This window comes from Nomascus leucogenys, chromosome 17 (genome assembly GCF_006542625.1).
Source record: "Nomascus leucogenys isolate Asia chromosome 17, Asia_NLE_v1, whole genome shotgun sequence".
Taxonomy (NCBI): Eukaryota; Metazoa; Chordata; class Mammalia; order Primates; family Hylobatidae; genus Nomascus; species Nomascus leucogenys.
Genome location: NC_044397.1, coordinates 82,954,604 through 82,967,665, shown reverse-complemented (window position 1 = coordinate 82,967,665; position 13,062 = coordinate 82,954,604). Strand labels below are relative to the sequence as shown.

Below are 13,062 nucleotides of genomic sequence, written 5' to 3'. Positions count from 1 at the left end.
ACACCTCAAGGAACTAGAGAAACAAGAACAAACCAAAGCCGAACACAGCAGAAGAAAAGAAATAACCAAGATCAGAGCAGAACAAAATGAAATTGAAACAAAAATATTACAAAAGATAAATGAGACCAAAAGCTGATTCTTTGAAAAGATAAATAAAATTGATGGACCATTAGTGACATTAACCAAAAAAGAAGACAGAAGATCCAAATAAGCTCAATTAGAAATAAAATGGGAGATATTATGAACACTACCACAGAAATACAAAAAGATCACTCAAGGCTGCCACGAACACCTTTCTGTGGGTAAACTAGAAAACCTAGAGGAGATGGATAAATTCCTGGAAATATACAACCCTCCTAGATTAAACCAGGAAGAATTAGAAACCCTGAAAAGACCAATAACAAGCAGCAAGATTGAAATCCTAATAAAAAAAATTGCCAACAAAAAAAGTCCAGGACCAGATGGATTCACAGCTGAATTCTATCAGACATTCAAAGAAGAATCAGTACCAATCCTGTTGACACTATTCCACAAGATAAAGAGGAAATCCTCCCTAAATCATTCTATGTAGCCAATATCACCCCAATACCAAAACCAAGAAAGGACACAACAAAAAAAGAAAAGTACAGACCAATATCACTGATGAATATACATGCAAAAGTTCTTAACAAAATACTAGCTAACCAAATCCAACAGCTTATCAGAAAGATAATCCACCATGATCAGATGAAACCCACTGCATCCCTGCATGCCCAAAAATGCAATCATGGTTTAACATACACAAATCAATAAATGTGATACACCACATAAACAGAATTAAAAACAAAAATCACATTATCATCTCAATAGATGCAGAAAAAGCATTTGACAAAATCCAGCACCGCTTTATGATTACAACCCTCAGCATAATAGTCATAGAAGGGACATACCTTAAAGTAATAAAAGCCGTCAATGACAAACCCACAGCCAATATAACACTGAACGGGAAAAAGTTGAAAGCATTCCCTCTGAAAACTGGAACAAGACAATGATGCCCACTCTCACCACTTCTATTCAACACAGAACTGGAAGCCCTAGCCAGAGCAATCAGACAAGAGAAAGAAATAAAGGGCATCCAAATCAGTAAAGACGAAGTCAAACTGTTGCTGTTTGCTGATGATAAGATTGTATACCTAGAAAACTTTAAAGACTCCTCCAAAAAGCTCCTAGAACTGAAAAATAAATTCAGCAAAATTTCAGGAGACAAAATTAATGTTCACAAACTAGTAGTTCTGCTATACATCAACAGCAACTAAGCTGAGAAACAAATCAAGAACTCAACCCCTTTTACAATCGCTGCAAAAAGTAAATAAATAAATAAAATACATAGGAATATACCTAACCAAGGAGGTGAAAGACCTCTACAAGGAAAACTACAAAACACTGCTGAAAGAAATCACTGATGACACAAACAAATGGAAACACATCCCATGCTCTAGCATCCCATGTGAAAATTTCAACATTGTGAAAATGACCATACTCCCAAAAGCAATCTACAAATTCAGTGCTATTCCCATCAAAATACTACCATCATTCTTCACAGAACTAGGAAAAACAATCCTAAAATTCATATGGAACCAAAAAAGAGCCCACATACCAAAGCAAGACTCAGCAAAAAGAACAATCTGGAGGCATCGCATTGCCTGACTTCAAGCTATACTGTTAATATAAGGTCATAGTCACCAAAACAACATGGTACTGGTACAAAAATAGGCACATAGACCAATAGAACAGAATAGAAAACCCATAAAAAAAGTCAAATAGTTACTGCCAGCTGATCTTTGACAAAGTAAACAAAAATATAAAGTTGGGGAAAGGATGCCCTATTCAACAAATGGTGCTGGGATAATTGGCAAGCCACATGTAGAAGAACGAAACTGGATCCTCATCTCTCGCCTTATAGAAAAATCAGCTCAAGATGGATGAAGGACTTACATTTAAGACCTGAAACTATAACAATTCTAGAAGATAACATCAGAAAAACCTTTCTGGACATTGGCTTAGGCAAAGACCTCATGACCAATAACTCTAAAACAAATGCAACAAAAGCAAAAAGATAAATAGATGGGACTTAATTAAACTAAAAAGCTTCTGCACAGCAGAAGAAACAATCAGGATAGTAAACACACAACCCACAGAGTGGCAGAAAATCTTTGCAACCTGTACATCCAACAAAGGACTAATATCCAGAATCTACAAGGAACTCAAACAAATGATCATGAATAAACCAAACAGTCCTATCAAAAAGTGGGCCAAGGACCTGAATAGTAAATTCTCAAAAGAAGATAAACAAATGGCCAACAAACACATGAAAAAATGCTCAACATCACTAATGACCAGGGAACTGCAAATCAAAACCACAATGCAATACCACCTTACTCCTGCAAGAATGGCCAAAATAAAAAAATAAAAAAAAAAAAGAAAAAAGTAGATGTTGGTGGGGATGCATTGAAAAGGGAACACTTTTACACTGCTGGTGGGAATGTAAACTAGTACAACCACTATGGAAAACAGTGTGGAAAGTCCTTCAAGAACTAAAAGTAGAACTACCATTTGATCCAGCAATCCCGCTACTGGGTATCTACCCAGAGGAAAATAAGCCATTATTTTAAAAAGATACTTTCACACACACATTTATGGCAGCACAATTTGCAGTTGCAAAAATATAAAACCAGCTCAAATGCCCATCAATCAACGAGTGGATAAAGAAATTGTGTTGTATATATATATACCATGGAATACTACTCAGCCATAAAAAGGAAAACTATTGGCATTCGCAGCAACCTGGATAAAATTGGAGACCATTATTCTAAGTGAAGTAACTCAGGAATGGAAAACCAAACATTGTATGTTATCATTCATAAGTGGGAGCTAAGCTATGAGGATGCAAAGGCATAAGAATGATACAACAGACTTATGCAAAGGCATAAGAATGATAAGAATGATACGATGGGTTTTTTTGTATGTCAAAGATATAATTAATATTTGGATTGTGAATTACAAGATTTTCATCAGAACAAAGGTCAGCCCAGCTGGTAAACACTATCACATTCATGACAGCCTGCCCACACTCTGCATCTTTTCCCCAGAATGTTCCCTCACTTGTTCTACTGACTGAACTTTTCAACAGAGCTGAAAATCCATTTTTGTTTCATTTTCTCTTCTAGCCATAAAACTATTAATAGATTCAAATGAAATGCATAGTCCAGACATATCTCACCACTCAATCAACTGATAATTCCTGAGAAATACTCTCTGGTTTGAATTGCAGGAAGAAGTTACAGGAAGAGATATTTATTTCTCAGAAATGGAGTTATCGAGCATCTGCTCTGAGCCAGACCCTTAGTAGCAAACACAAAGCTGCTGTCAGTGAACTGGCAGACGATGAGAAGTGGCCATGCCGTGCCTGTTCTATGAGAGTAGAGGCATGGGATTGTCCCGTCAGTCATGTGAAGAGTGTGATGGAAAGAGAAAGGCCAGGAATCACACTGATGTTTCTGTATAAAAGAAAGGAAGGGAGGGAGGGAAGGAGAGAGGGAATAAATGTGGATCTCCTTAAAAGAAAACACCGGGTTATCAGTACATGGCATAAAACCATGGCACTGAAAGTTATGTATTCAATGAACATTTATTGAGCACTTACCTTGTGACAGGCAATTTATGAGGTGCAGGGATGTTCCAGGATAGAGAGGAGACCGAGCAAACCCACCTTGCTGTATAGAGTGTTAGAACCTCGCTGGAGGAACAAGAAAAACAGAATATAAAATAGTCAGAAAGAGCTCTCTGTAACAAGGAGCATGGTTGCTGGGTTCCAAACTGTGATTAAATTTTTTAAAAAATTTTTACTGTATTATGACCTTTATTTTTTAAATGTTTATACAAGTCATTTAAGTAATATAATACCTTCTTGTGTGTAAAATTCAAACATTACAGATTTATACCTTGACCTCATTTCTTCTAAACCCAGGGTCCCCCTACAAGGAATGCCTTCTTTTGACGTCTTCTAGTGCATTTATGAATGTTTCTGTGTACCTATGAGATCAATTTTATTTTTTTGTCTTTAAAATAATTGGTCTCATATTATGCATGTTTTCTTCATGCCTTTTCATACTATAGCATTTCTTGAAGATATAGCCATACCAGTACGGATAATTTTGTTTTTCTTTTATATATAGTCTATATATACTGGCTACTTAATTAAAAACTGTATTGTAAAAAATTTCAAATGTTTGCAAAAGTAGAGAACTGTCATCCCCAGATTATTTTAAAGCAAATCCCAGATATGATATAATTTCATACACAAAACCTAAAGTTCTTCAGGGGAACAGTGTGTGCTGGGAAAGACGTAGTTGAAAAGAAAGACTGGAAACATACATTTTCATTTCTCTTAAGTAAATAACTAGAAGTAGAAGAGCTAGGTCACAGGGTATTTATGTAAAACCATTGTCAGACTGATTTCCCATTCAACACTTCCATTTACTCTGTATCGTTATTAACATTTGCTGTTGTCCTTTAATTGTACTGATGGGCATATAGTGGTATCTCATTATGGTTTTAATTTGCATTTCCGTTTCCCTCATAAGCAATTTTTCATATATCTCAGTAAGAAGGGCCTGTTCCGAGTATTTTGCCCATTTTTAATGGGGTTTTTGTATTTTTATTATTGACTTGTAGCAGTTCTTTTTAGTCTTAAAACGAATCCTTTTCAGATAAGTATTTTGAATATTTTCTTCCCGTCTGTGACTTGTCCGTTAACTTTTAATGGTATTATTTGATGAACAGGTACTTTTCATTTTGATGAGGTCCAATTTATCATTTTATATTTTTATAACTATTGCTTTCTGGACCCTATCAAAGAAATTTGTCTACCTAAAGGTTGTGCAGATACTGCTCTGTCAAATTCTACAAGCTTTTAGTTTTAGCTTTTCCATTTAGTTCTGTGATCATTCTTAAATAATTTTTGTGTGTAGTGTGAGGTAGGCCTTGAGATCCACTCTCTCCTTCATGTAGCTTTCTCATTGTTCTGGATTCATATATTAAAAAGCCTTTTCTTTCATTGATTTTCTAAAATTGATATATTTTTAACAGTAGTTGTAGGTTTACAGGAACCTTTTATATATCTGAAAATATATGTTTTCAATAGCTTTGTTCATAAAAGCCCCAGCCTGGAATCAATCCACCAATGAAGACAAATAATTATATTGTGATATAGTCATATAATTGAATACCATGGGCAATAAAAAGGAACAAAGTACCAATACACACAATAGCATGGATGAAACTCAAAAACATGCTGATCAAAAGAAGGCAGATTTTAAGAGTGTATAATGAATAATTACATTAATATGGAATCATGGAATAAGCAAAACTAACATGATAAACAAAATCAGAAGAGTAATTATATCTGCAATAAAGAGAGGGAACCGGGCAAGGAAAGGTCATGAAGGCCCTTTCTAAGGAGGTGAAATGGTATACGGACCTGACAAAATTCACTGAACTGAACAATATGGTCTTTGCATTTTATTATATGTAAATTTTATCTCACCAAATATTAATAATAAAAATTGAAGAAAAAGTGGGTGGTCAAAAGTATTTGAGGACTGGATCTTGTAGTAGGTAGAATAAAAGGGACATTTTTCATTTAAAAAAATGAAAAGAAAGACTGAAAGCAAGTCATAGGGCATAATGGATTTCTGAAGAAATAGTTGTAACCAGCAGAAGTATGGGCTATTGTGCAGAGGATATGGAAGTTAAAGAAGATCAATCTCTCTGGATCACTGACAGGATTGCTGGAATGCCTGAGAAGGAAATAACATCAACATCTTTAACCACAGCTTACTAGGTGGCCAGACGCTCTGAACTGATATTTCTTCCCCAGTTCAGACGAATAACTGGGATATTACTCAAAATTCTATTGCATATCTGTTGCAAGGAAAAGCAGTTCCTCTTTCCCTTCTGTGGTAATTTCTTACAAGCTACAGTGGTGGGCAGGGTGTGAGGGGGGTTGCCCAGAATGGGGTTTCCAAAGCTCCTTAATTGTGGCCTCTGACCCTTTTCATTGCTTCCATGTCCATACCCGGAGTCAAAACCCAAGGAATGCAGTGGGATGACATTACAAATTAATCTGAAGGAAATACCTTATATACCAAAAGAACTGTGTGATTGTGCTGATTTATATGAGCAGAAACTTGGAGTGCATGCTTGGAAATGAATTGTCAAGGTTTTAGATTAGGGAAAGTGGAATTTATTGTTGAGTCAAGCACAACTAATAGTAATGCTAATGCATCCTCATCGCTTAGCTCCCACTTATGAGTCAGAAATCTCACCTTTCTCTAAGAATCTGCAGGAGAACGAGAGCCTCAGATTTTGATTCACATGAAAAGAAATAGAGAAATAAGAGGGCATACCCAAAGCCCAGGTGTCGAGAGACAGAGTGGGGGTGGCTCTCACCTGGCAGAGCCAAGGGGTCTGAGGGTGGGTAAAGAAGACACAAGTGTTTTCTCTACTTCTGTCCCCAGGTCCTATGAATGATCAAGATCTATGCTATCCCAGAACCACTAGAGAAGAAGGAGGAGGATTTTCTTTCAAGGCCAAATGCCTTGCCCCCAGGATCTCCAGCTTTTTACCATTGCACAGGTTAGGAAAATGCACACCTTCCTGGTAGATTCTGCACAGTGGAGAAAAGGCTTCATGAGAAGCATGGAGGCTGGAATTCACACCCCTCCTCCTCACTCCATCATCTTTGTCTGTGCATTTCCCTGGTGACCCCTTCCTCCCCCAGTACCTCCCTCCCTGTCTTTTCTGCTGCATCAGAGGCACAGGCCTCCAAACAGGTGTGGTTGTGACTGAGTCTGTTACTGACACCCCACCCCTTCTCACTGTGTGGAGAAACCTTCCTGGGAGGGGCTTGGAATCAGGAATAAAGCCAGAGGGCAGAGCTGACAGGGGCCATTTAAATTCTGCAACTCAGAGATTCACACAGAAGCCTGGACACCATTCAGAAGAGCCACCCAGAGGGAGACAGCAATGTCACTGCTATCCGTGAGTTAAAAAGGCACAGCCTTCAATAACCTCAGGTCACACAAAAAAGGGAAGAGGGAGATTTTATGGGATGAAAATATGAAAATTTCTGCTGTGAATGCTTTACTGAGAGTTGGGGGTGTGGAAGAGAGACCCTAGGGCTATGGTATCTGAGATGCTTGTGGGGTATGGCACGTGGATGCTGGACCATTGTAACCCTCTGTGAGCATGTGATGGTGTCTGATGAGAGTAAACTCTGCTAAAAATGATGTGACTTTACATGGAATGTGTATGGCCCACCAGGATATGGGTGGGTGTGTAAGTGATTGTAATCAGGTGACTGTGCTTTGTCTTCATGACTGTGATGTGAGTGTGTGTGTGAGCACAGCCGGACTAGTGCATGAGCATCTTTATATGCACAGTGAGCAGGTGTGTGTGACTCAGTGAGTGGCATGACTGTGTGTGACTGTGAGCGTGTGTGCTGGGATGTGACTGGGTGTTGAACTGGGAACATGCATGTGGCCTTCTGTGCATGTGAACGTTCCTTCCCACATAGCAGTACCTCTGACTAAGCAGGTGTGTAACTTCCCTTGTGCATCACTGTGGATCCCCGGTGGCAGAACTTGTGGGATCTTGGGGCCCTTGAGTTACCGAGGACTTATCTCTGAGCATTTATGAGAGCAGAATGCGTGAGTCCTCAGGTGCCTTTTCCCAAGCAGAATGGGGGTGAGAAACAGACTATGGGGCTGATGGTTCCTTAGGTGGAATCTGCACATAGTGACCACCGGCTCCTGCCTCCAGCCGCAGGTCTCTCCCTGTCTCCCATCCTAGCCTGGCCTTCCCATTGAGTGCCAGGATGCTAGAGAAGGACATTGAGGGACTTGATTTAAGAGACTGAATCACCGCAAACCAGGAAGGTACAAATTTAGCCTCTGTTTGGGCAGAGCTTACAGTGGATATTCATCAAGATGTTTGCTGAGGCCTGTAATCCCAGCACTTTGGGTGGCCGAATTGAAAGGATCATGTCAGGCCAGGACTGGTGGACCAGCCTGGGAAACATAGCAAGATTTCATCTTTCCAAAAATTTAAAAATTTATTGAATGTGGTGTTGCATACCTGTAGTTCCAGCTGCTGGGGGGGCAGACGAAAGAGGTTCAACTGAAGCCCAGGCCTTCAAACCTGCAGTAATTTTTTTTTTTTTTTTTTTTTTGAGACGGAGTCTCGCTCTGTTTCCCAGGCTGGAGTGCAGTGGTGCAGTCTTGGCTCACTGCAACCTCCGCCTCCCGGGTTCGAGTGATTCTTATACCTCAGCTTCCCAAGTAGCTGGGATTACAGGCATGTGCCACCACTTCTGGCTAAGTTTTGTATTTTCAGTAGAGATGGGGTTTCTCCATGTTGGCCAGGCTGGTCTCAAACTCCTGACCTCAAGTGATGCGCCCGCCTTGGCCTCCCAAAGTGCTGAGATTACAGGCATGAGCCACCATGCCCGGCCTGCAGTGAGTTTTGATGGTGCCACTGTATTCCAGCCTGGGTGACAGTGTGACCCTGTTTCAAAAAAGAAAAATATCATCCACTTACAGATTCTAGCCAATAACTTCCCTGACCCACAATCTTCATTTGTGCAAGTACTGCAGTTGTGCTCTCAGCAATGCGTGCCCCTTCTGGGAAGGACGTCCATTTCCCGTGATGATTGTGATGCATGTGCCTCACACACACAGGGGTTTCCTGTTCTTTCCTGTTCATTTCCCTCTCTCTTTCAACAAGTGTTGTTTCTTTCTTTTTTTTTTTAGTGGTTAAAATGATAATAAAAAATAAAACTCACAATCTCAAGTTAGAAAAGACGCAGAGTACCTGAAACACTCAAACAATGCTAGGAGGGATGTAAAATGATACAGCTACAGTGGAAAACGCTTTGGTATTCCCATAAAATTAAACATAAAAATCACCAAACAAACAGAAACACTTTACTCACCAGATTTTAGCCAAGTAAACACTTTAGTTTATGGAAAATCCTATACAGAAATGTTTATAGTGTCATTATTTGTAGCTGTTCTCAAATTGAAACTAACCCAAAGTTGTTGTTTCTTACTGGAGTGAATCCCTCTACTGTTACATCCTCACATCCTGTTTTCACAGTTTCAGAGTTGAAGATGATCACAGGTCAGTGTTCCACAAAGACCCTCCTTGTTTGGATAGAGGACCCCCAACAGGCCCTATACATGCCAGGGATTAGGCTAAAGTGTTTACATATATTAACTACTGTATAACTGAAAACATGATACAAAGTAGGTATTTTGGATTATCATCTTTGTATTGGGGAAACTGAGGCAAGGAGCGTTTAAGCAATAGATCTAAGGTCCCATTGCTGGTTGGTCAAAGTGGCTCACCCCTGTAATCTAGGAGTTTGGGAGGCTGAGACAAGAGGATCCCTTGAGACTAGATGCTTCAGACCAGCCTGGGCAACATCGTGAAACCCCAACTCTCCAAATACATATGAAATTAGCTGGGTGTGGACTGGTAGTCTCAGCTACTGAAGAAACTGAAGTGAGAGGATGGCTTGAGCCTGGGAGGTTGAGGTTGCAGTGGGCTGTGATTGTGCTAGTGCACTACAGCCTGAGTGATTCAATTAGACCCTGTCAAAAAAAAGGTTCAAAACATGTTAACATCTCACTGCTAGTAGTCAGCATAGTAAAGGATCTAATTGAGGCAGCTCAGTTCCTGAAGCTCTGCTCTTAACCATGGGCTCATTGTCTTAAAAAATACGGGGTCCTGACTGAGGTAGGGTGGGAGCAGGGAGGCCTGAGTCTACTGTTTGATCTCTAACTGGCTGCACCATGGGAATCTGTAACAGGAGGGGAGGCCACACCTGGCCCTGCCTCTCTCACCCACTCTCAATCCCCTGGCAGGTGCCACACACACAGGGTGTGTCTTTGTCTGTTGGTTCTGCTGTGACAATCAAGGGGAGACCGCTTGTCTGTTTCTTGTGAGTACTCCATGGTGCAAGGATGGGAGGTGGAGAAGAGGAAGAATATTTTCTAAGGGGGTGACCTCATGTGTGAGTCATGTGGAAAGTCTAGTTGGCAGGATGGAAGTACCATGAATGTGCAGGTCCTGGAGACCCTCCAGCATCAGGAACAAAACCTACAGTGGCTGCACTGGGGGCTAGTCTAGGAGAAAAGGACACTCAAGGCTTGGGGCTGTGATACTTTATCTATTAAAGGGCATATAATATTCAGAAAATGGGCAATTCATATGACCAATTCAGTGACTATGGTTCAGTTTCCATCTGTGGATGAGGGCTGGAGTATCTCTTTCCACCCATGGAGAACACAAGGAGCTGAAGCAGCCCCACAATGACAAGCCCTAGAATACCAACAAGTCTTTGCTCGACCATGGAAGGGGCAAAGAGACTTGTGTGTGTGTCTTGTGTGTGCCCCACAAGAAAGGGACCTGCTCAACACTGTGTGCTCTGCCCTCAGCAATGAACCACATCTGCAGGTGGATTTCCACACTGAGATGAACGAGGAATCAGACATTGCCTTCCATTTCCAAGTGCGCTTTGGTAGTTGTGTGGTCATGAACAGCCGTGAGTATAGGGCCTGGAAGCAGGAGGTGCAATCCAAGCATATGCCCTTTCAGGATGGCCAAGAATTTCAACTGAACATCTCAGTGCTGCAAGATAAGTACCAGGTGAGCACCCCAGGAGCTCCCCGCACCCAGCTTCCATGGGCTCTCAGAGCAGGAGGCTTCATGCCCTAACTCCAGATAACTCCCTCTGTCCCCGGCTTTTCATCACCCACAACTCCCCTTATCCCAGGCTTTTCATCACCCATAACTCCCCCTGTCCCAGGCTTTTTATCCCACATACAGGGCTTCCCTTTACTTTTATCATTTCCCTCTCTCATTCAACAAGTGTTGTTGCTTGCTCTGCCATCACCTCTCCTTGCACTGCCACCCTCAGCTCTTTTCCCATACCTGACCAGGGTCAATGTTGGTTCACTTGCCATTTTCCCCAAATGGAGAATATCCTCTATCTTCCCCTTATGATGTTATTTAAATTTTCGTGTAGCTAAATGGATAAGATATACACATGAATAAAATTGTTTTAGTCAGTCCAATATGAAGACTTCTTCTCACTCCTCAATCCCAATCCTCAGAACAATATTACTAGCTTCTCTACTCTTCTTCCATAGATAGTCTATCCTTATAGAAGCATATACATACACCCATATATACACTTTCATTTCTTTTTAAACAAATGCTGGTATCAATGTCTCTACACATTACACTTTAGGAATGACAGTTGAATTGTACTCAAAGAGTATGTATTGGAGAAATAATCTATCCATGGTGCTGCCTCATTTTTTAAGGATTACATAGTATCCCCCTAGAAGGATTTCCCCAACTTGCTGTACTCGACCCTTTACAAGAGCACTGAGTTGGTTTCCAATGTTTTGCTCTCACAAATGTTACTGTATTAAGCTTTCTAATCAACCCTTTTGTCATTGCCAACTTTTCCCTATTTATATTGGAACATGATTATAAAGAAATGGAATAACTGGTTCAAAGTTGTATGGATTTTAAATTTGAGAATGAAACCTAAAATATGACTCCCTGTATAGCCTCAGTAATAAAGAATGTGATCAAACTTTCTGGCATTTCAAATGGGTAGGCCAAAGCATTCACATTTTATTCAGATTAAAGTCAGAGGTGTTTCTCTATGTTTATAGGCTGTTAAAGATAATATCCTATGTTTTGCAACATTAATCCAGCCCCACCTCTCTAGGAACACTTGAGTTTCATTCCTTGCTGCCACTAGCTCAAATATGAGCAATTCCAGAGAGAAACTGGGTCATCAGCAGCAAGCAGCAGTCATAATTTATGTAACTGAAATGTATGTATTCAGTGGACATTGTTGAGCACTTACCCTGTGGCTGGCCCTGTGCAAGATGCAGGGATTCAAGTTTATGAAACACAGTCCCTGGCCTTGGAGATCTTCCAGGATAGAGGTGAGGCTGAGCAAATAAGGCCCATGTGACACAGAGTGATGGAGCCTCACTGGAGAAATGAGAGGAAACACTGAAAATACAGTGAGCAACTGTCTCAGATAGTTACAAAAGGTAGTCTGTAAAAAAGAAGTGTGTCTACTGGGTTCAGATATATAATGAGACATTTTCTGGTTGGATGTTTCAGGTACTAGGACACCATAGAGAGCAGGCTGAAAGCTTGTTTGGTGGAATACTGTTTTTCTGATGTATTTTCTTCCTTCTGTAGGTAATGGTCAATGGCCAACCCTGTTACAGCTTTGACCATAGAATCCCACCTGGGGCTGTGAAGATGGTGCAAGTGTGGAGAGATATCTCCCTGACCAAATTTGAGGTCAGCAATTGAAAGAGATAACCAGACTTCATATTGCCAAGGAATTCCTGTCTCTACGTGAGCATGGGATTCCCAAAGCCAGCTAACAGCTTGATCTTTTCTCACTTCAATCCTTACTCTTGCTCATTAAAACTTAATCAAACTTCACAGAATTTGGTTCTTGCTTTCATGGGGAGAAAGATAAAGTGGTCATCATCAAGAGGGCTTGGGGGATTTTATAGATGGTGTGAACAAGTCGAGGAGGATAAATCTTCCTGAGACACAAAAAGTAAGTGAAAAGGCCACTGAAATGTTTGAGAAGGCATTAGCAACCACATCCTTCTATAGCATCGACTATATGTCAGACACTCTGAACCAACCCTACCCAATTTCATATGAGTCACTGAGTTGTAAGCAATGGGACTGGGGACTTGAATAACTGATCCATGATAGGGTGGGTGGGGCTGGGTCTGAGCTGAGCAGAACTGATTAGGAACCACAGTCTTTACACTGAAAACAGAGGAGTAGGAACACTTGGGGGCTCCCATTACCCTACCCGAACTCCAAATTTCATATGTCCCTTCACTTTACTAGGAAAAATGCCAAGAAGAAAATCTCCAGAGAAAGAAACTCATGTGCTCGTCC

At 40.6% G+C, this 13,062-nt stretch overlaps 1 protein-coding gene across 1 annotated transcript; it reads left to right on the top strand.

Moving 5' to 3' along the window:
• The first annotated feature begins 6,995 nt into the window (after nucleotides 1-6,995).
• Nucleotides 6,996-12,587, top strand: LOC100591329 (galectin-10). Its single transcript, XM_003270367.4, has 4 exons — nucleotides 6,996-7,080; nucleotides 9,966-10,042; nucleotides 10,539-10,749; nucleotides 12,334-12,587. The coding sequence occupies exons 1-4, from the start codon at nucleotides 7,066-7,068 to the stop codon at nucleotides 12,448-12,450; spliced, it is 420 nt and encodes a 139-aa protein (XP_003270415.1). The 5' UTR covers nucleotides 6,996-7,065; the 3' UTR covers nucleotides 12,451-12,587.
• Nucleotides 12,588-13,062: the final 475 nt, after the last annotated feature.